Below are 23,098 nucleotides of genomic sequence, written 5' to 3' on the forward strand. Positions count from 1 at the left end.
CTTTTTTCTCTTTTGCCTTCCTTCATCTTTTCTTTCTTCTTCCTTTCTTTGTTTCTTTCACATACAGTTTTGTTATGTTTTTAAAGTGCGTTACAGGTATGGGACTTAGCCCTTCATGTGTGGATAAGCAAGCACATCAGTGACTGAACTATTTCACTAGCCCTGTTTTTTGTTTTGTTTTGTTTGTTTGTTTGTTTGTTTTTGTTTTTGATATAGGGTCTTACTAAGGCTACAAGCCTTAAATAGCCTTAAACTCCCTAGGGTGCTCCTGCTTCAGTCTCCAAGTGATTGCTGGAATTACAGGCAGCAGCCCCCACACTCAATTAAACTGTGAATTGTAATGGAAGGTTAGAGATTCTACCCAGTGCCCTGTGACAGGTATCAACCTCCTTCTACATTTTGAACAGCAAGATAGACAGTACAGAGCATCGGCCTTATGAACTAGATAGGATACTTTTTTGTTCGTTTTCTTTGTAATGTAATTTTTCAGTCTTAACAGTATACAGAATATTGGATGTTTGCTAAATTGTCTTCCTAAACTTTATGTTCATATATTAAATAATGTGTCATTCTGAAGTGGGGTTTTGTCTTTGACTTGGAGTTAATTCAACACGAGACAAATTCTCCTCTCAAAATTTTACTGGTGATTGTGTCAGGTATTCAGATGCCAAAAAGTTAGAGTTAGCCTTGGGCTAAACACTTCAGGCTAAGTTTAGCAGCTATTAGAGATAATGCAGTAGGCAGGAAAGTTCTGGAAGTTCTGGAGGTAAATCCAGGACATTCTGAAACATTCAAGCACTTAGAAGAAGCATCAATTGTGAAAGAGTGACCTATTTCAAAGCCAGGCAGAGGTACAGCTATTCTTATCCTAAAACCCAGATTGTCCCTATCTCAGAAACAAGAGATTTTTATTAGCAACAGTGGCTTTCTTAGATATCACTGAAGTAATATACAGAGAATGAACAACTGCAGTGTCATCTTCAGTGTTATTTAAAATATAAAAAGTATATAAAAATAAAATATAAGTTTTATTTTTTTTAATTTTTCTTTTATTCTTGTACTCAAACATCTTTCTAGGGGCTGGTAAATGGCACAGTGGGTTAATTCCCTTGCTGTCAAGCTTGAGGAACTGAGTTCATCAGAATCCACATGGTGGAAGAAGAGAACTGGCTCTTTTAAGTTTTCCCCTGACCTCCACATGTCCCTGCCCATACACATGCACACACACACAAAAGAGATGTTTCAAAAAGTCTTCATAATATTTGTTATAATCTGCACAAGAAAGGAATAGCTGTAATAGTTAGACGAAGTTCTTAGGTTCAGGAGACTTCATTTTTCAGGAGAAAAAGAGACAATAAGGGATAATAAATATAATAAGTAGTACCTCATTTCATAAGTATAACTTGAAGATATAGGACAGAAAAAAAATGAGCAATAATAATTCAGGCAGCGACTAATACTCGAGTACCAAGGTTGACTGTTTGAGGGGTCTCTTCTCGAGTGTTACAAATTCCTAGGTAAAATGAATAAATAATTCTTGTTCTTATGTAAAGAAATAATACCAGCAAAGGGAAAAGAACATATATGGAGAATAAATCTGGTAGACTGAAGGACTTCTCAACCAGAAACCATGGGGCACAAGAGAGGGGGAGAGAGCAGAAGACAAAAATAAGAGAGAAAATTGCATCCAGATCAAGATCAAATAGAGCTTGTAACCTAAGCTGGGCAATTAGGTTGCTTTTTTGCTTTTTTTCTTCTTCTTTCTTTTTTTCTGCTTAGTGCAAATATTTAGGGTTTGGAGCAGAGGGAATTGTCTAATTTTTTTTTCCAAAGTGAAGATTTCCTGTTTTCTCAGATTAACATATCCGTGGATCTCTTTGAAAGTCTAGCTCACTGACTCTAATGTAAAAGCCTGCTATAGGGCTGGGTGGGTATGGGGCGGTCCTAGGGCTCCCTGTCCTGGGAGCCAATTCGCTACTTTCTTTCCATTTCTGTCCAAGATGATCTTAGACACTGGCTGGAACTCAGGAGTTTTCTTCCCGTCTGACAAGACAGACAGTGTAAGGCTGGAGGCGGGACTCAGTCGTAAGAGTTCTTGAATAACATATTAGAGGTCCTGCCTTCACTCTCCAGTACTGCAAAGGCCATTGGTGGCCCAGCAGCATGGGACAGATATAGTCAGATATGGTAGCTACCAGCTAGTTGAGTCTCTGTGTGGAGACCATTCTTGGGCTTTGTGATTGTTTCCCCTTTTATTGTTGTATTTGATGTGGGCCAGTTACAAAATATTGGCTTCACAGAGAAAAGTCTGAGCTATTCTTAGAAGGGTCAGCTTTGTTTTAAGGTTTAAAACAGTTGTATCTTTGTGAAGAAGTCTTGTTTTCTGGAAATCCCTGAGGTCAGCAGCATCACACAGTTAAATGATCTGCAGGGAGGTCCTTGAAATATGTTTGAGCCAGGGTTATGGCTACTGTGAATATAATAGTTACGTTATTTCCCAGACTGCAGACTTCCGTTTCTTACCTTACCAAGGATCTTCTTCATTCTAACTTTTCTGTATCTGTGCATTTCTGTCATAAAAATGCACAGTATAAAAACAAACAAACAGAAATGCCAGGTGAGGTACACCTTTAATCTCTAGGCAGAGACAGGTGGATTTCTGTGAGTTCAAGGCCAGCCTGATATACAAACGGTTCCAGGACAGTCAGAGCTACACAAAGAAACATTGTCTTGAAAAACAAAACAAAACAAAACAAAACAAAACAAAACAAAACAAAACAAAAAAACAAATGCCACAGTCTATGCTTCTAAAATTTCTTTCTCTACCACACAAATATTTCTCCTTTTCCAACTAATCTTTTTACTGAACTATACATTCCTTCTGAGTAGGGCTGTGATTCATTAATCTTCTTGTACAAACAAGTTATACAGCTGTGCATAGCTCAAAACAATGCTAAATAAACGACTTGGGAATGAACAGATGAGTTCTGGAATTATCCTTGAACTCTGCTTCTGGGCCTAACTTTTTATTGAATGGCTGTCTTGTATTTTAAATTCCCTTTGGCATTTTCAATGAATTGTGATGCTTTCTCCTCAGAGTCAATTTCACACACTCATTAGTGTTTTCCAGCTTCTCCAGTTTTACAGACAAGGTCAACATCTTTGTTCTTTCCTAGGTCACAAATTTTCTAGTACGTTGTTTCAGTCTTAAGATTTTGAATTGTCAATTATTCTACCTCGTTGACTTAACCCCTAGTTTAGACTGCCATCATCCTGGAATTCCTGAAAAAAAATATATATGTAACATTTTGCTGCCCACAGAATTATTCTAAATAAAATGTTTTCTAAAACTCAGCTGCGTATCTCCGGTCATTATCAATGATACATATTATTCAGAAATCCAAGCTTTGGTTCACTTTGCAGGGATTTCTGTACACTGAATGCATTTTGGACAAGCCTTGCTTCTCCATAAAATCTTATTTAATGTTCTATAAACTAAATAAAATAGTATTTTTGTCTGTATTTTATAGATTAAAAAATTAAGATTTAGTTAAGCCAGGTTTGCATATTTCAAGAAAAATGATAGAATTGGGGTTTTAGGACATGTGGATTTACTTGAGAAATTCTGCCTAACTGTTGTATCTACCATCTTCCAGATGAATTTCTACTTCATCTGGAAGGCTTTCCAGGACACAGCCCACCCATCTTAACTTGCCATTGTTGTGCTCTTGAGTCGTCCATTCTATACCTCAATTCTCTGCCAAGAATTTACCTTTGCTTTTATTTATTTATTTTGTCTTTGTTGTTGTTGTTGTTTTTCGACACAGGTTTCTCTGTGTAGCCCTGGTAGTCCTGGAACTCACTCTGTAGACCAGGCTGGCCTCGAACTCAGAAATCTGCCTGCCTCTACCTCCCAAGTGCTGGGATTAAAGGCGTGTGCCACCACTGCCTGGCTTACCTTTGCTTTTAAAACTCACACTTGATTGTAATTATTTTAATGTGCAGGAATGCCTGGATTAACTCTTCCTTTACTCTAGTTGAGAGTCTTTTATGGAGCTCTTACAAAATATTTTTCAGTAAAAAAATATGTAAAATTTTACATAGTCCTTCATGAATATGTATGTCTACTAAATTGTTGCAATAGCAATATTATTCGGTGAGGTATTGATGCATCAAACTGAAGACCCAGAAAACCAGATAATTCTGATCTGATCTTTTCCTATGTCTTTTTTTTTGGGGGGGGGGGGGGATAATCTTGCCTATCCTGGAACTAGCTCAGTAGTCCAGGCTGGCATCAAAATGACAGAGATCCACCTACCTCTGCCTCCTGAGTGGTCGGATTAAAGGCGTGCAGCAACACCTGCCTTTTCTCCCCAAGTCTTAAGAACTTTGTGCTTGAGTGCCTTACAATCTGACTAAAAGATGTCCAGATTAAAACGCTACATTTTAGAGTCACTCCACCCTTCCTATGAAACAGCATCCACTATGATATAGCATTGTTATAACATCATCAGTAAAATCCTTCGCATCTGTTGCCTTTTCAATATACTGGGGAAAAAAAAGTTTTTGTTTTTTTTTTTCTTTTACGGTGAGAATGTAAATGTGCTTTTTATCTTCATTTAACTTTCAAGAGAAATTACTAAAAGTGTCTTTTCAAGACGTCCTGACTCAAGATTCTCATGTACAGAAACTCGTACTATAATCATCCCTTCATTCCCATCATGCCTGGAAGCCCTAGCTTTAGTGAGAAACACAATTCATTAAAAGTAGTGAACTCGACGGCCTTAGGACCGCGCGGAAGTCAGGTTTCCACGGTACTTCGAATCCTCCTATCCCTGGGACCCAGTGTCTCGTCGATGACGTCACCCGCTCTCCCGGAAGTCCCTTGAACGACGCCGGGGGCGTGTTTTCAGGTCCCTCCGCGTGCGGTTACCTGAGAGACGCGCGAGTTTTCGTGCGGCCGGGGAGGCGAGCGCGTCTTCCGAGAAGAAGCCGGAGCAAGTCTGCGGCCCGTGCGGCGTCATGGAGGTGGTGGAGGCCGCTGCGCAGCTGCAGACGCTCAAGTTCGGCGGCCTGGAGTCGGCAGCATCGCCGCCACCTGAGGAGCGCCGGGACGCTGAGCCGGAGGAGCGGGCCGGGCCGGCCGGGGTGCAGCCGCCGCCGGCTCCGAGCTCGGATGCGGGCGGAAACCCACCGCCGCCGAGCGAGACCTGCGTCACCGGGCCGGACGCTGCCGCGGAGCCGCCAACCTTGCTGCAGGATTCGGACTCATCGGACTCGGATTCGGACAGGTCGAGTGCATGCGGCAGCCGGGGGACACGGGCCGGGGGGACACGGGGCCTAGGTAGTGGTGAGCGCGCCCGCGCTCTGCGGGGCGGCGCCGCTGATGCTCTTGTGCACGTGCTCTCTGGGAGCTGGTACCCCGATCTCGCCGCAGTGCTTTCCCACGGTCCCAGCTCACTTGTAGGAGTTCCCTCTTCCTTTCCAAACTTGATAGTCCGCAAAGTTACAAGTGAAGGTAGTAATCTGTTTACAGTGTAGAAAGCTCGACGTTTGTAGCTTATTTGTAAAATTACTTTGCTCTGTTATTATCATAGGAACTCAGATTAACATGTACTTCAGGGTTAGAACTTCTGGATTTTTGTTTCAGTTCAGATTGCTACTTTTTTCATCGAGTCTGCTTTTTTTTTTTTTTCAAACCTTAGGAGTTGAGGGTCAGGAAAAGGATGATTTACGTTTCAAAGTTCATTCACCCCCTTTCCCAGCAAGGATCTCGTGTAGCCCAGACTACTGATCGTGTAGCCTGGGAGGCAGACGTTGAACTGGTTCTCCTGTCTACACCCTCCAAGTGCAGGGTGGTGCAGCAATCCACCACTTTTCTCTTAAAGTTGCTTCTTGACAGTTAATGTTAATCTGTAGAATCTTCATAGGGAACAGGATTCTGTGAAATTTGCAAACCAGTTTCTTGGTTTTGGGGGCTCTGTGCTTTACACAGACATTTCCCCTGTGTATTGTTTGTGGAAGAAGACCCAGAATATAGAAGGTTATCAAACTACAGATGTTTGAGTAAGCATGAGGTGAGCGGGGGTTTCTTTTGAGCGGGTGGACAAGATGGACTCATGATGAGGAGACGGGGCACTTTGAGGAACCACTAAGAGAGGCAAGGGAGAATGGTTTCTATTAGAGAAGGTGTGAAGAGATGGGTGGAGAAAAAAGAGTGACTAGGTAAAACACTTAAAAATAGCACATAAAATGAGCTGAAGGTTAGGGTCCTGGTTGAGTCAAGCCTAAGAAGTTTTCAGAGTTAAGCGGTCACCATGGCGACTTTGAAGAATTCCAAGGTGAGAAGAACCTCAATTGAGTTAAGTGGTTTTATCCATAAGTGAATCAGACAGGTGCTTGGCCTAGACTTATCATTAGTCACTGATTGTCATCTGCTTATATTTGTAGAGATTTATAACAGGGCACTGTTGGCCCAGAGAGGGTCCAGGTTTTATGTCTTTAATAGTTATAGCCAATGACATTTGTGGCCTCTTCCCACAATTATTCTTCATCCCAGTGTTAACTCTGTCCTTCTCACAACCTTCCCTCCTAATGAGCTCTGTTCTTGCTTTAAGTCAAGGAATTAAAAATGAACAAAATAACCTGGTGTTGTGGTGCACATCTTAATTCTAGCGCTTGGGAGGCAGAGGCAGGCAGATCTCTCTGAGTTGGAGGCCAGCCTGACCCATAAAGGGAGTTCCAGGACAGCCATGGTTACACAAGAAACCTTGTCTTAAAAAACCAAAACAAACAATAAAGTAATATCCCACCCACAAGTCAGTTTGAAATGTTTCCTACTGAAGCAAGATTTTATTTTAATTATGATAGTACTTGACCAAGTTCTCAACTTTTCCTCTACAGTGAAACGGATTCAGATAGCTCAAGCTCCTCCTCTTCATCGTCGTCTTCGTCTTCCTCCTGCGTATCACTTCCTCCTGTGTTGTCAGATGGAGAGGAGGATGTCCAAGTTGAGAAAGAAAGTAAGAATTTTCCTCTTAAAACAAAAGATGAATTGCTTCTTAATGTAAGTACTTACATTGATTGTTCCATAAACTTAGTGCCTCCTTGGCTTTTTGCATCTACCTCTGCTGGGCTTTGGCAGTCTTCTACAAGAGTCTATAGAGAGCCTGCTTCTAACCCTGACACTCCATACTTAACTGATAGTCATGCTGATGCATTGACTTCACTTTGGTGACTTCTTTGTTTTAAAATCTGTAGAATACTTTCGAGGCTGGACACAGGACAGTCAGTTTTGGACCACTAGCATCATGAAAAACCCAAGGGTCTGTGTTCATTCTCTCGCACTAACAAGACAATGTGGAAAATACTCTACTGGCGGCTTTTGTGTCAACGTAACACAAGCTAGAGTCATCAGAGAGGAAGGAGTCTTAGTTGAGGAAACTCCTCCATGAGACCCAGCTATAAGGCATTTTCTCAATTAGTGGTCAGTTGGGAGAACCCAGTCCTTTGTGGGTGGTGCAATCCTTGGGCATGTGGTTCTGGGTTTTATAAGAAAGTAGGCAGAGCAAGCCAAGGAAAGCAAGCCAGAAAGCAGCACCCCTCTATGGCTTCTACTTCTGCTCCTGCATCCAGGTTCCTGCCCTATGTGAGTTCCTGTCCTGATTTCCTTCAGTGATGAACAGTGATATGGAAGTATAAGTCCTTTCTCTCTGGCTTGCTTTTTGTCATGGTGATTGACATGGTGATTTTGTAGTTCATGGCATTTCTTTTTTTGTTTGTTTCTGCTCTTGGTCCAGAAGTCAGAAAGTTTCTTCTAACGTAATTGAAACCTTTGAAATTAATTCCATTTGGAGAATTAGAATGCAGAATTCACCATGTTTATTAAATGTGTTTTAAGCTTTTTAGGTTACCTAGTCACTTGAAACCTTACATTCATTATTTTTAAAAGTCACAATTGGGAAACAAGTTATAGCGGCACCTCATTGAGGTGGTTGGCATAACTTTCTGTGCGGTTATTTTATCTTACAGCATGTAAATCTGCCTTCGAAAAAGGATAACAAATTTGGTTACAATCTACAGTTCCAGAGGACAGTCTCAGAAACTAGAGTCCAGGCTAAATTGCTTGTATTTGGTCTAGTCTGTGTACTTAAGTTATTATCAATGCTTTTTAAAAGTTTGGTAATCATAACCTGTAATTGGTGTAAAAGACTAAATTGGTGACTAGTTTAATATGAAAACTGAAGGCTGTATAGTTCTTGGCTGGATTCTATCAATATTCCTTATTGCCCATAGTAAAGATTTTTGTTTTACTTAGGCTTGACATTGTAGGCTTATGGATTAGTATGCCATGGTTTATGTGTTAGTAGTTCATGATGGATTCTGGCAAACAAAGACTCATAAGCAAGTAGTTTTCTCAAAGTACAAGGAAGCCTGGTGTCTATTTTACCTATGTCCTGATGACCTTTCAGAAGTTCTCAGGTTATAAAACCAACAAATAGGAGATTTAGCTATGTGGTTTAATTTGCCTTATTGAGTCTGAATTTTTAACATTGGGAGTCCTTTGAAATTTAAGTACATTGTTATCTTTTAGAACTTAGAACAGTGACTAGTGTGTTTCTTTTTCTGCCATTTCTAAGAGATCTTTTGGGAAAGACCTAAGAGGCACTGTGGTAGTCTGATTAGGAACGGCCTGCATAGATTCATGCCTTTGAATACTTGGTCCATAGGGAGTGCATTGTTAGGGGTATGGACTGCAATATTGGAGCAGGTGTGGCCATGTTGGAGGAAGTGTGTCACTTTGGATGTGGGCTTTCAGGTCTCATATATAAGCTCAAACTATACCCAATGCAGAACAAAGTTTCCTCCTGTCTGCCTTTAGATCAAGATGTAGAATTCTTGGCTCACACTGCCATGCTTTGAGCCATGATGATAATTGGCCTCTGTACCTCTGCAAGCCAGCCTAAATTAAATGTTCTCTTTTATAATAAGAATTGGGTTGTGTTGTCCTGTCACAACAATGAAACTCTAAGACAGGCACTTACAGTTTTTAGCTAGATGCTTTTAGTATATAATTTACTTATGGTTTATGTTCATTGGTGTTTTGCCTACATGTATGTCTGTGTGAGCTGCCATGTGGGTGCTGGGAATTGAATCCAGATCCTCTGGAAGAGCACCCAATGCTCTTAACCGTCTCTTCAGCCCTTATTTACTGCCTCTATTTATTTAGGATTTTGACACAGGGTTTATCTACATAGCCTTGGCTGTCCTGGAATTTATTGTGTAGACCAGGCTGACCTCAAACTCAGAGATCTGCCTGTCTCTGCTTACGGAGTTCTCAGATTAAAGGTATACTTACATCATACCCAGGAAATTTTTAATTTTAAAATGAATGGATTCTTGATTGGATGTTAACATATTTATATTAATAGTATTAGGAAGGAAAACATAGTTTTGTTGCTAGAGGTAATGGAAACAACTCTCAAAGGATTCAACAAATTCAAGACAGGAGAGCATCTTGGGAAAAAAACTAAAAAAAATTAGAGAAAGCTGAATTACAAAGATAGTATGACTTCAGTGTCCTTCCTGCTCTGCCTCTGTTGTTCTGTAGGGGTGGCAGTTTGTCCACCAATAAGCATTTTTATGAGGGATTAAATCAGCTAAGTACACTTGGTTACACAGCCTTGAATGAATAGTGGAGTCAGTGGAATGAATTGAGTTTGCTTGGACATGAGCCTTGGTTTGTGTGGGCCTGTCTGTAGGAGGTAAGAATGTGGGAAAGTGGATGCTGGAGAAAGTGGGCTCCTAGTGACAGTGGGAGTGCCTGTGAGCCACTTGGCAGAAGAGGAGTGTGAGTGTGTGGAGTGACAGTTTTGGAGTTTTGGTTTCTTAAAAAAATACAACACAGAAATAGTTATAATAATGTGTTTTCATTTTAATCCCAGGTGTGGGATATGGGGCTGCTTCAGATTCTCCATAACAGTTGGCTGTGATTTGCCCTTTGCTCTGGCGGGGGCAGAGGGACATGCTTTTGCCAGCTGTAGATAATTTCTGCAATTGTGTGACATTTGAAATTCTGGGGACTTGTCAGAAATGCTAGAGCCTCTAGAGGCGGACTGGGTTGTTTGTTGTTGTGTGTTAAGAAGAAACAACAAGAAGAAATCAAATATCCTGACAGTGAAAATCAAACTTGCCCCAAAGAACTCAGGTCCCTCGTCACCAGGAAGCAATCTAAATATAACATTGCACCCTTTCCGACCCCTGACTTCATTCAGAGATCTTTACCTTTCTTCTCTTTTTTCCTCTCTTATCTAGTATTAGGAGGTTTGATAGGTGGAAGAAAGAAGAACCCACATAGTAGCAACAGGCAGCTGCTAATGTATATTATTTGGAGGAGGGTGGGTATTGGGTTATTGGGATGGTTTTCTGACAAGTAAGGGATACTGAGCCCTTGTGATGCTAAGCTAAGGTTGGAGTCACTGCTATGGGAAGACGACTTAACAAAGAGAACAGAAAGATTTTTTGTGAACTTGGGTTGGAAAGCCGTGGGAACTAAGGCAGCTATTAGGTCATTGTTTCTGTGCCTCTTGGGTATTCTTCCATCTCCAATGGAAGCCATGTCTTTCCATACTGGCTTCCTGTGCTTATCTTTAGACTGAACTTTTTCATTCTAGCTTTATGGACTTCTCTATTCCTGGCTCTAAAAATGACATTTTCTTGCTAATTGGCTAATGTTTTGTTTCTTTTATTTTGAGTCAAAATATTAGGTTTTGTTTTTGTTTGTTTAATAAGTAGCAATTCATTATTCTGGGAAGTGTTCCCTCCTTGCCACAAGTATATGCTATAGGCTATTTTGTTAAGACCTTAGGTGGGTTACTTGAACTCTTAGGCAGTGTTAGCATGTCTTAGTGTGGAGCAGCTGGATATAAGCAGTCTATTAATTTCATATCTAGTAAAATTTGGAAGAAAATGAGTTGTTTTTGCTAAATGTTTAAACAGTTAATGGCAGCTTTCAGTTTGTGCAGGTCCTAGGGATGTCTGGATCCCAGACATGCCCAGTTTACTGCAATTTTATGTCCTATCTGCTTTTAAAGTGTTTTTATCTCCGAGGAGTCATCTCCTCACTTGTGCAGAAGATTCTCTCTACTTCCTTTCAGTCTCCTTTCAAGAAAGAATGCTGCCTCTGCTTCCTTAAGTCTTTGCTATTGTTTGAAAACTAGGACTCAGTGATCTGGCTGTAGGTTGAGCGTCCTTAGTGTGAGCCATAGAGTAACTGAAAAAAGAATCCCAGTTGGCCCTCTTGATAATGTCACAGTTCCAGGCTCTGATGTGTGATTTGACTCATTGCATTTCTTCAGTGTAAACCTTAGAGTGCTGAGAGGTTGCTGTAGAACCTGCTCAAATGCAAAGCAGCATAGGCATCTCAGCCTTGGAGTCAGGTTAAGCCCCATAGCAGATTGTGTGTCACTGACATAGAAAATTAGATTCTGCTCTTACCTCTTTATTCAAACAAATGAAATATAATTTAAAATGTAAATTATTAAAAACATTAGGGATGGCAATGTTTCAAGCTATGAACTACAAATAAATTTTATACATTGTTGCCTATTTTCTTATCTGAAAATTGTGACTTCAGTGCTTATGGGTAAGATTCAGTAGGGATAATCATGTGTATGTATGCATATAGTACAGCATGACCAAGGGAATGTGACATGCTGGTCAGTGTATGTATGCATATAGTACAGCATGACCAAGGGAATGTGACATGCTGGTCAGCAGTTGATGAGAAATTTAACTTCTCATCAAGATTGCCTTTATTAATTTATTTTTAGGTAATGTACTTTGTATTTAGGTTGAGGACAAGCATTCACCTGATTTTGCTAAATCATGCATGCAGGCATGTCTAAACACATCTTCACATGAAGGAAAGTAGTACCTGGGCCACTTCAGGTGGTTAGAAGTTGTACTGAACTATTCACTCCTGCCTGATGTCTCAACTCCTGAGAAATTGCACTGTGTTTTACACTAATCATTACTATGTGTTTTTCAGGGTCTGACGTATTTATTATTTAGCTTATCCCTAAATATAGGGAAATGCTTCTTTAAATTTTAATGATACTGGGTAGTTTTGGAATTTACTATAATCTAACTTGGATACTGATGAAACTTGTCACACTGCCTGATATTTAGCAGTGTTTTATAGACTCAGGAAGATGATTTTTCATTAGTATTTGATGTTATGCAGTAGTCAACATTTTTTTTAAGGAAGAATTTGTCTTTGACAGTGCAGATGAGTCCATAAAGCCCATGTGCAGCATGCTGGAGATGTAGCTGTGATAAAGCACCTGCTTTAACAGCCACAGGGTCCCAGGCTCTAGCACCACACATAGTTATTCAAGACAGTAAAATGAATGCTTTGTTAAGCTTCAAATGAAGGTTTTTATGCACTAGAGCATCCTTACATTTCCAGTATGTACATACATGTGGTTATAATGACAGAAGCATTCCATGTTCTTACTTTCCATGACAGACTTTATAAGTACCTTTGTCTAGCTGCAGTGTGAGGATACATGTAAGTTGGATGAGTAACAGAATTAGTGACAACTTCAGAGGTGAGCAGTAGGACCTATAGAAAGAAGACAACTTGCCTTGCAGTGCTAGGGGGCACCAGTGCTGCGCAGACTTGGAGAAGAACATGTGAACTTGCACCAGCCACAGTGACTCTGTCCTGTGAGAATTATATCTCAGTCACTAGGATGTCACAGAATCATCCACACAGCTGATGTTAGTAGTTCTCAATGGAACTTTTGTTTTAAACCTTTATTAGATACGTGATCCATGGCAGTCACGGTACCTTTTCCCTTAGTTTTAGCTAAGATCTTAAATGAAATGTACAGTCTCAGGTAACAAGAGATAAGTTTAGAGATTGTTGTTTTAAGATTTTTAATACTGAAGTATAATTTTAATTCAATTTTATAGTTGAGTTTTGAGTCTTTTGCAGAGGTTTTTTGAGTTTGTTTTTGCGTTTTGCTTTTGTTTGTTTGCTATCTGTTTCTGAGACAGGCCTCAGTTTGTAGCTCTGACTGGCCTCAAACTCTACATAGACCAGCTGGCCTAGAACTTTCAGATTTTCTGCTTCTCCCTGAGATTAAAGGTGTGTACCACCATGCCCACTCTTTGATTTTGTTGACAGTCATTTGACAGGGAAAAACAGGATGAAAACATACTCATTGGAAAAGAAAAAAAAAAAAGGCATTTCAAAGAATGATTGACATTTTTAGGTGTAACTATTTATTGGCTGGCCTGAGACTGTTCAGTATCATTTAACAGTAATTAATAAGGGCACTAATGATGCAGTCAGTACACAGATGGCTGAGTTCTACAGAAATCTGTGACGCTTCTCCTAGAGAAGTTGAAAAATTATGAATGAGATATTAAATATGGTCATAGATGCCACAAATTGTACAGACCTAATCAATTCCTTTTTTTCAATATGTTTTACCAGATAATAGGAAAAATAAAAATTGAGTCATGGCTCTCAGTACTCCAGAGATTGGATCCTACTTTTCAAGCATATCTGAAAAGTGAAGGCTCACCTAATAGCATCAGGTAATTGGCATGCATTCTTCTTGGGTAATAAGAGAAAAGCGGCAGATAATTTATTCCACTTTTCCCACTTTTCTCAGCTCTGCCCAAATTAGTACCAGAAGGGAGTTTTACTTCTTTTTCCCAGAACACTCTGTTATTCTTACTCCATTTTCATGAGTAAAAACACTTGTAAGATTCTTTAGATAATTTTACCTTAGATCATCAAATCACCTTTTTTTTCCTTTTTGTTTTTCAATAGTAAACTTTCAAAAAAAGAGCTAGAGAAGTCAAAGCCATTTTAGTGGATGAACATCATCTCCTAAGGGGCCTACTTGTGGCACAGTAGCTCCTTAAATTTTTGTGCTGGAAGTTTTGTTTTTAGTAGGATTTGTTTTGAATGTTGTGTGTTACTCATTTGAGTATTTTGTTGAACAGAAAACCTTGTATACTTCACAGGTTGTTTACAGAATCAGAATATAATATTCTTACAACAAATATTTCATGAGTATTTCAGAAGTATTTTTAGGGTCTTCTTGTTTGGTTGGTTTGCTTTGCTTTGCTATGGGCAGTCTTACTGTTTAGCTCTGGCTAGCCTGTAACTCTCAATGTAGATCATGCTGGGCTAGGACTCATAAGAGAGCCATTGTCTCTGCCTTCTGAGTGCTAGTAGTCAGGGGAGGCACCATCACATCATTACTGGGTCTCGTGATTTTATGACTTGCTTATGAGTAATTTATTAGAAAATCATAGTAATTTTGTTTTTATCTGTATGTGGTTTCCATATTCATTATACTGCCTTTTTGGTGATGATTCTTCAGCATGTTGTAAATTGTATTGTTAGATGTATGTACCAAGACATTTTGCTCAGTTTTCTGCATTATTAATGGAATAAAACTAATAGCGGGAAGAGACTTTGCTGAGAACTTGTGAAGTAGGAAGGAACTGATAAGATTAATAACACAGTGTCTAGCCACTAAGTTACTTATATTTAGGTTTTGAATAATAGTGGATTATTTTGTCATGATGGAGAATCTGTTGAATATACGTTTTCTAAAATTGTATTTTTGTCAGGTTTGTCTCAGGAAGACCTTTGACTTAGCTGTGGAGTGTGTAGAAAATAAATGACTTGAATTTATTTAGTATATTGAATTTTAGTCATTTCTTTACCAAAAGTGTCTGGTATATTTTATGTTCAGGTAGCCTTTTGAACTGACAGTGTCAATCCTTACATATTCTATTATCAAATACAAAAATAAGGACTGTTGAGAAAACGTTTTTATTGTTTTTGGATTTTAAAATAGAGGACATTTTATAATACTTGTTTTAGATAAATGACAGCATAAGTATTTGTATTCAGTTGTAGATCATGTACATTTAAAACAAATTTTTAATTTCATTTTAATTTTGGGAACTAAAGTATAGATTAATTACACATCTTCATTTCCCAAGTAGACTATTTAGGTTAGCATTAAGGTGTTTCAGTAATAGGGTTATGTAATTTTACAGTTTTAACTGTGTCCCAGACTGGAAGTAGATGAGTGTTAGTGCCTGTGTATGTGTCTGTGATAGTCTCTCTTCGTGAGACTGTGCAGTGAGGTTATGCAGTAAGGTTTATGTGCAGTGATAAGAATATTTAAGGATGGTCTGACTTGAGACTGGCTCTTTTAATTTAATTTAATGAGTTAGCTTTAAACTTAACCAGTGTAGTTTCTTCCTATATGGGTATGTAAAAATGAAAGAGATTGTTTACAGTTAGATGTAGGGCAGTCTCAGCCCATTTAAATTTTCTAATCTGCAGATGAGTACCTTGTTTTTCTCAGCATCCTGGGTTTTGTTTATTACTTGATGGTTAGGGTCTTTCCCATGTCTCTCTCATTAGCTCTGCATTAGATAATTTAAAGATCCTCTTCCAATTCTGTAAATTCTGATTGGAATCAAAACACCCATCTGTATGTATTACAGCTGTTTTTTCCTATTGCTGTTTGTGTGTTTATTTCTTGTCACATGTATACCCTTTTACCACCTACAAAATAATATGCCTCTGAGGAGATTTACATATTGTCTGACCAGAACATTTGTTGTGCTATCGGGGAAGCTAGTGTTAACCTAATTGTGGCAATGCTTGCAGCTGTGGCTAGAGGTATCTATGCATCATTCTTGGCAGTAAGTTTTCTTAGGAAGCTTTATTTTATTTTGAGGTGGTTGGGTTCAGGTGTTTTTCCTTCCTTGAGGGTTGTATATTAAATTATATTTTCATTTTCTGATTTTTCCTCTGACTAAAGTGAACATTGACTTCTGAGATCTTTGATTAGCTTAGAGTGGTAGCATGGATCAGTCTATTTAATAGATATATAATGAATGTTCTAGTCATTGTGCTGGGTGCCACGCTGACTAGGTCCTAGTTACTGGGTTTATTTTCTCATTAGGGATGTGAAGAAAAATGCATAGAATGTTAGCATGAGTTGAAGGAGGAAAAGAGAGTCATCATGTAAAGAGTAACTAGCTTTGTTCCTGAGCTCTTTGGACTTAGTAGTTAGGAAGAGATGGTAACCCTTGCCGTACAGACATCAAGACAAGGCCGTATTAACACCCTGTTGGACATGGTGATCCAAAGAACGTCACTTGGAAGTTTTCCAGAGACCTATCCCTTGCAAACCTTTAAAAGTCTGCTTCCTTGATCTGCCAGTAATTTCCAAGGAAAGGATATGACTTAGATGATTTCTAGCTGATAGAACTTGAAATATTTTCTTTCTCTTTTCTCTCTCCTAGCCTCTTTATTTGAAGAAAATAAACATCTATTTTCCATTGATTTTTGTCTGAAAAGCATCTGTCATTCTGGACATAACTTTGTTGTACAGCTTGATTTAGCTGACTTGTCAAGGCACACTCTGTAATAAGGTCAAATTGGAATTGTGTGGTGCTAGTTTCATTACTTATCTCTTGCACTTTTGTGTACAATATTTAGTTGATTGTGTATGCTCTGTGTTCTGTAGAGTACTTAGAATAGAGACTTTGTTTATGGCACTTTATAGGTAGGTGCTCTGCTGTAAAGGGTGTTGTGGCATGTGTCTGCCACTCCATCACTGGGGAGGGAGGGTGTGACTACAGGTCTGAAGCTTGCACACCAGCTTGGGTAACAGTGAGCTTCAGGCTTAGCAAAGATACCTGTCTCAAAAACCAAAGTGAGAATGATAGAGATACTTATGTCAACCCCTGGTTTACACATGCACGCGCACGCGCGAATTAATGAGTGAATAAAGGTAAATTTAATTCCTTTAATTTAATGCTGAGGAAATACACATTCTCATGTTTCAGTCTCCTCAAGATTACTCAACTGACATTGTAAGTATAGTGACAACCACAAATCCCAGTCTTTAATTTTTCCCTGAATTTATTTTTCCATGAAATCAGATGTCCTGCACACTTTTAGTTTGAACTTTTCATAGTTATAATGATTGAAATAAGGTGATGATTGGCTTACTAGACTCCCATCTGACAACACTGAGCATTTGCTGTAGAAACAGTCTAAGTATATTTTATTTTCTTCTCCTAAAAGGATTTCTTAGAAGAATATTAGGACTTCACACTGTACACTGAGGAAGCTTAACCTACAAAAAAATTGTGTTAATAATAAGTGATGAAAAGACAGTGAAACTCACTGGGCTTCTTTTGATTAACCTCAGAGGAATAGTTATATATATATATTTTTAACATAAAATACAAATCAGTATGTAATTATTAACACAACATTCTTAGAATTAGGTATCATGCCCACTATTATACTTACTTGACACTAAAGAATCTGAAAACATAAAGCACTAATATTGCAAAGAGCATGCCAGTTACATTCCTGTAAAGAATCAGACAAAGCTGGGCAGAGTGATGTACACACACTTGGGAAGCAGAGGTTGGTGGATTTCTGTGTTTGAGGCCAACCTGGTCTGCCTGCGTTGAGTTCCCGCCAACCAGAGCTGTGTAGTGAGATCCTGCCTCAAAAGAACATGGAGGAAGGAGAGAACTGAGCTCATGGGGGTGGACTCAGGAAGGGGTGTGTGGGGCTAAATACTAGAAATTTATGTTAAAGTAGCTTATAACCAGCCTAAGTGCTAATGTAGGTATCAAAACCTTACCGTAATCTCAGTCAATACTAGCAATAGTAATATGACAATTCTGAAGTTTACCTAGTAACATAAACATGTAAGAACAATTAGAAAAAAATACCATTGGGGAAAATATTGATGGAGTTGATAGGGAGTTAGCTCGTCCTGAGTAGATGAGAGCCATAGTTGTTAATATACTGCTGGTGTCACAGGGCAGTGGAGCTAAACTGAGATTTTGGTAGAACCGTGCAAGGATAAGTATATTTAATAAGTCTGCTGTTCATGTCCATCTGGAAGATTATAGTCTGTGAGGATTGCCAGGTAGTATTTTAGGTAAAGATAAAGCCAATTTATGCTCTACTTTTATACAAGGATAGCATAATGAATGGACCAAATAAGCAAATACTGACTCCTGAAACTAGAGAAGTGGAGACAGTGCCAGTGGGTGTTTGAGCAACTCAAAGTAGTGTCAGATGTGTGCCCGACCAGCGAGGGTCAAGGGTGCAGATTTGCTGCATATATGAAACAAGGAAAATAGCCTTCAAAGTCCACAGTTCTCAGAACAGCCAGGAAAAGATAAACCCTCCAGAAGAAGACTGCATAAATTACATTGTGGTTCATGAACACACACAGATCACCAAGAAATATGTAGTCTTGCTTATCAGTCAAGTGTAAATCAAAGATGTTTGAAAGCAAGATACTATCTTATTCTGTATCAACTGGCAGAGATTTTAAGTTTACTTCTCAGTAGAGGCATGATATAAGAAGTGTGAATTGATACAGTGTAGGACAATATAGGAGGTCTGCTTACAAGAGTCACACAAAGAAAGTCATGTAAAAACATGTCAAAGATGTTTAGAGAGCAGATAAATACATTTTATGATTACTCTGTTAGATTATGCTACACCTCTACAAGACATTAGGTATAAACTATGATTGGGTAGATATTTATGTTTTGGTCTAGGATAATACACAGGCTGTAAAGGAGATTGGTAGTGTGTAGCAAGGATATTTCAGTAGAGTAAAAAGTGTCGAGCTAGGTAAAGCCTGTGTCTGCATGGTGAATGTATTTGAAAGGAGCACAGGCGAGTGACAGCAACCATGGTATTGCAAGGATGAGGTCAGGGACTTGTTCTGCACTTTGTATCCTGTACTGCTAGAGGGTGTTTTTGTTCTTTTTACATGAACATATATTTTACAATTAGAACTTACTCAAAAGTCTTTTTGATGTCTAATACGCATCAAAGCAAGAGGATCTTCTGTCTTTATTGTGTTAAAGTGCAAGTGGGGGCTGGACAGGTTGTTCAGTGGTTCAGTTCCCATCATGCACTTGATAACGCAACACATCTGTAACTCAAGTTCCAGGAATTCCATGCCCTCTTCTGAGCTTCTTGAGCACCATGTATACACGTGGTGTACCCACATACTTGTAACAAAAACATACACATACAATAATATGTTTAAAAATGGCAAGTGGTGGTTCTCTCCCTAAAGATGCTCAGTAGAAATCTGACAGTTGAAATCAAAGTATTTCCTTTAACACTAGTCATGTTTTAACTCTACTGAGGCAAATAGCTGCACTGAAACCATTGTAAGTAATCTTTGATTTAAAAAAAAAAAAAACAGTGTATTTCAGAAGGAAGTATATTTGAGACATATGATTAAGTGATTGTTTTAAAAATGTATATTCCCACAGGGAAAAATGTCTATCCATGATCGTGATTATTTGCGTTATATTTTGTATTACTTAGATTTTTCTCATCTTTCTCAACATTTTTCCACACATTATCTTACCAGTAACCACTGAGGGCACCGACTGGGCCTTTGCACTTTGAGGTCTTCTTCAGAAAGGATCCCATTTGGTCAAGGGTCAAGAGCAGAAAGCTCTGTTTACTTAATATGAAAGCTAACGTCAGTTTTATTCTTAGGATTTGCTTTAACTTTATCTATTTCAGTATTTAGTTTCTATAGCAACTGAGGTATGGTTTACAGTTGGGTCAAAAAAGAAATCTGTAGGTGTTAAGAAACTTATTTTTTAACCTGGAAAGAGAAGGTAGGAGGTAACATCTTTTCAGCTTTTACAGGCCACATTTGTTTCCAAGAATTCTGAATTTGATTGATAAGTGTCATTGTCAGACTTTCATGCTTTACATGGTGCCAGGAAAGATAGATTGTTTATTCTACTATAATTAAAGTCACATTAATCAATTAGCTAGATTAACAAAACAGCTTATAAAAGAGAAGCTCCTGCCGTGGGGGAATGGTAGTCTTTAGTAGAACTCTTCAAGTGGACTCTCTGGATTCCTTAATACAGCTTTTCTTTACAGAGGTCATCTCTTGGCAAGTGTGATTGGTAGCGTTTAAATCTATACTCTTTAGCTAATGTACAGAGTCACTGAGCCACTTAAGTGTCAGAGTTGTACTCAGCAGTCCAACTGTCTACTGACTACAAAGGAGACACTGAGGGGTGCTTTAACCCTTACCGTCCATCTTCAACAGTCTGCTTCGCACTTTAAATGGAAAATATTTCTCCTTTTTTTAAAAAAAAAATGTTTTTGAAACTGCAAGAAGATTAATGTTTTCCACTATATTATAGGAACTACCTTCTGTTGAAGAACTCACTGTAATTCTGCCTGAAGACATTGCAATAAAGCCTCTTGGGAAGGTTTCGAGCATTATTGAACAATTAGGTACGTAAATAACTTATATTAACAAAATTATATTATTTATATTAATAAAATTGATGTTCAGACATGCACTTGATGTCAAGGTCAAGGACTTGATATTAAGGTTTTTTTTTTTTGAAACATGTATACTTTTAGTTAAATATTTTTTCTTGTCTTTGGTTTTTTTGAAATTTTTATATTAAAACAACTACCCATTTCCCTTTGCTATTTGGTAATTAAGATTTTATTTACTGCCGGGCAGTGGTAGAGCACGCCTTTAATCCCAGCACTTGGGAGGCAGAGGCAGGCGGATTTCTGAGTTCGAGGCCAGCCTGGTCTACAGAGTGAGTTCCAGGATAGCCAGGACTACACAGAGAAACCCTGTCACGAAAAAAACAAAAAAAAAAAAAAAACAAAAAAACAAAAAAAAAAAAAAAAATTATTTACTAAGAAGGAATACTTACTGAAGTATATTATGCCACCTTAAATTTTTAGTTGTATTACACTTAAAGTTTAGATTATATTTAAAATTCTGGTTTATATTCTTTTTAAACCATAATCTGGTTTTGTTTATTTTTCAGTAATAATTGAGTCTGTGACTAACATACCTCCAGTTAATGAAGATACTGTCATTTTCAAAAGTGATCGACAAGCAGCAGGAAAGGTTTGTTAAAACTCATACAAATGCTTGTTACTTTGTTTTCTAGTCTCTTGTTTATCTTAAGAGCTTATTAAGTGGACAAGTCATCAAGTTATAATTCATTCTCAGTTCTTCGTGTGTGTTATAAATTGACTTAATATGCCTTAAAATTCTTTGTTGCATCTACCAGTAAATTTACATGTTCATTTTATTTTTCTCAGTGTTTTTTGTCAGATATTCAAAGGCAGAAGTTCAAAATACTGACATTGCTTCTCTTTCCATAGGTACTCAGAGCCGACTAGAATTTTCACAGTGTAGTAATAGCTACCGGTTTTGTTTTTTAAGTTTTGAAACTCTTCAGATGGAGGTTCAGAGGAGGAGTTTATTTATTGTTTTTTATTTTATCGGAAAAGATTTCAGCAACAAATTCAATATTGCTCTACATACAAGCTAGAGGGTTATCAATATGGATATAGTAGCCATATCCACGGGACCCCTTTTACCCTCTTAGTGGGTAACCATGCTTGTCCATGCTTAATGTGACAACCACACAGTTGGCCCAGTAAGTCAGGTAGTTCTGGACCTCTTAAATTCAAGAGCTTGAGTACTAAACAAGTGTTGAGTTTTGAATTAAGCATGCAGAGTAGATGCGTACCTTCTTGAAATCCTAAGTCAGAAACCTGTGGCTCTCTGCAACTTGCTGTTGGAATTTAGTTCTTCCCAGATGAGCTTTTTTGTTTCAGGAGATTAAAGTAAGTTACATTGGTCAGGAAGAAGGACATATTCCTAGGCAGACTTACCTCCCTTTCTTGGTTCTCTGCTTTCCTTGGTGTTTTAATTTTAAAACAGCTTAGATTCTGTCACCTTTTACCACCTACATATGTTAAATTTGGCAGGTTAGTATGCCATGGCCAATTGCAAAGCAGTTGGTGGCAGGATTTATTGGCATTGAGAACTTTAATTTGGTTGTATGAAGGTTGTGAAGGGAGGAAAGATTTGTATGTGGAGGATGGTGCTGAACTTTTCCTCCTCTGAAAACTTAGCTGGGTGTTTTGGGTGCCAGTATGTGTCTCCATACAGGGAGGAGTTAAAGCACCCTAGGTGGAAAGAAAGAGTGAGAGGCCACAGGCCTGTGCTGTGGACTGCTCTCTGTGCCCACGCTGCTGCTTTAGAGGAAAAATGGAGTGCTTGCTGCTGTCCTCCAGGAAGTGGTAACAGACAGGAGTGTGAAGAAGCGAGGGAAATCTGCTACTTGTTTGGTTTTTTTTTTGTTTGTTTGTTTGGTTTTTTTTTGTTTGTTTGGTTTTTTTAAATCTGAAATAAACTTACTAAAATTGATAGCTTTTCTAATTCTTACTATGTTTTTTGTTTTTTTCTCATCATAGCTGCCTTGGGCAATTTTAATTTTAGAATATGTGCTTTGGTAATTTAGCCTTAAAAATGGTATTTTTATACCACAAATATATGTGAATTTTCAGAGTAGTAAACGTTGATATGCATTAGATGAAGTTTACATGCATGGAGGTAAATGACACCTGTGTTTAAAGTTTACTTAGGGAACTTGTACATTTAAAAAGTGGCAGGCAATGTAGCATTCAGTGGTCTGAGCAGAATTGAAGAGATCCTACCTCAGAGAAGGAAATAAAATGTAATTGTAGATCTAAACACCTTTTTCTTGAAATGGGTTTAGAGAAGAGTTGGGTAAAGATATTTGAGAAACAAACCAGTGACCAGAATGAGAAAAACAAGCTGTTTAGGTCTGTTTCCTGATAGATTGCTACTTAGTGAAAGTAGGAGTAGCCCGGTCCCTTGTGGACTAGCTCTGCCCGGTGAAGGACTAGAAGGGAGATGGAGTCCATCCTCCAGAGAGCCTGTCAGCCGGCTAGGCCAGGGGCCACACACTGGGTCATAACCTGACCAGCTGTGAGGAGACTCTGGGAGACTGCATCTCTGTTACTAGTTGTTTCCTCACGGCTTCGTGTGTTATGTAAGTGCTGTGTTGTGGTGGCGGCATGTGTTAACTGCTTTGACAGGAATCCTTTGTATAATTGTACCTTATTTAAGATATAAAGATGCTTGTAGGTGGCTCAAAGTAAATGTTCTTA

General features: G+C 38.6%; 1 protein-coding gene across 1 annotated transcript in view; it reads left to right on the forward strand.

The window, feature by feature from the left end:
- The first annotated feature begins 4,847 nt into the window (after positions 1–4,847).
- The window catches only part of Naf1 (nuclear assembly factor 1 ribonucleoprotein), a 29,739-nt gene continuing 11,488 nt past the window's right edge, over positions 4,848–23,098 (forward strand). The window contains exons 1-4 of the mRNA XM_034520925.1: positions 4,848–5,291; positions 6,904–7,066; positions 20,284–20,377; positions 20,935–21,017. Of these exons, the coding sequence (XP_034376816.1) occupies positions 5,023–5,291; positions 6,904–7,066; positions 20,284–20,377; positions 20,935–21,017 (609 nt within the window). The 5' untranslated portion in view covers positions 4,848–5,022. The remainder of the gene's footprint in view (positions 5,292–6,903; positions 7,067–20,283; positions 20,378–20,934; positions 21,018–23,098) is intronic.

Source organism: Arvicanthis niloticus, chromosome 16 (assembly GCF_011762505.2).
Source record: "Arvicanthis niloticus isolate mArvNil1 chromosome 16, mArvNil1.pat.X, whole genome shotgun sequence".
Taxonomy (NCBI): Eukaryota; Metazoa; Chordata; class Mammalia; order Rodentia; family Muridae; genus Arvicanthis; species Arvicanthis niloticus.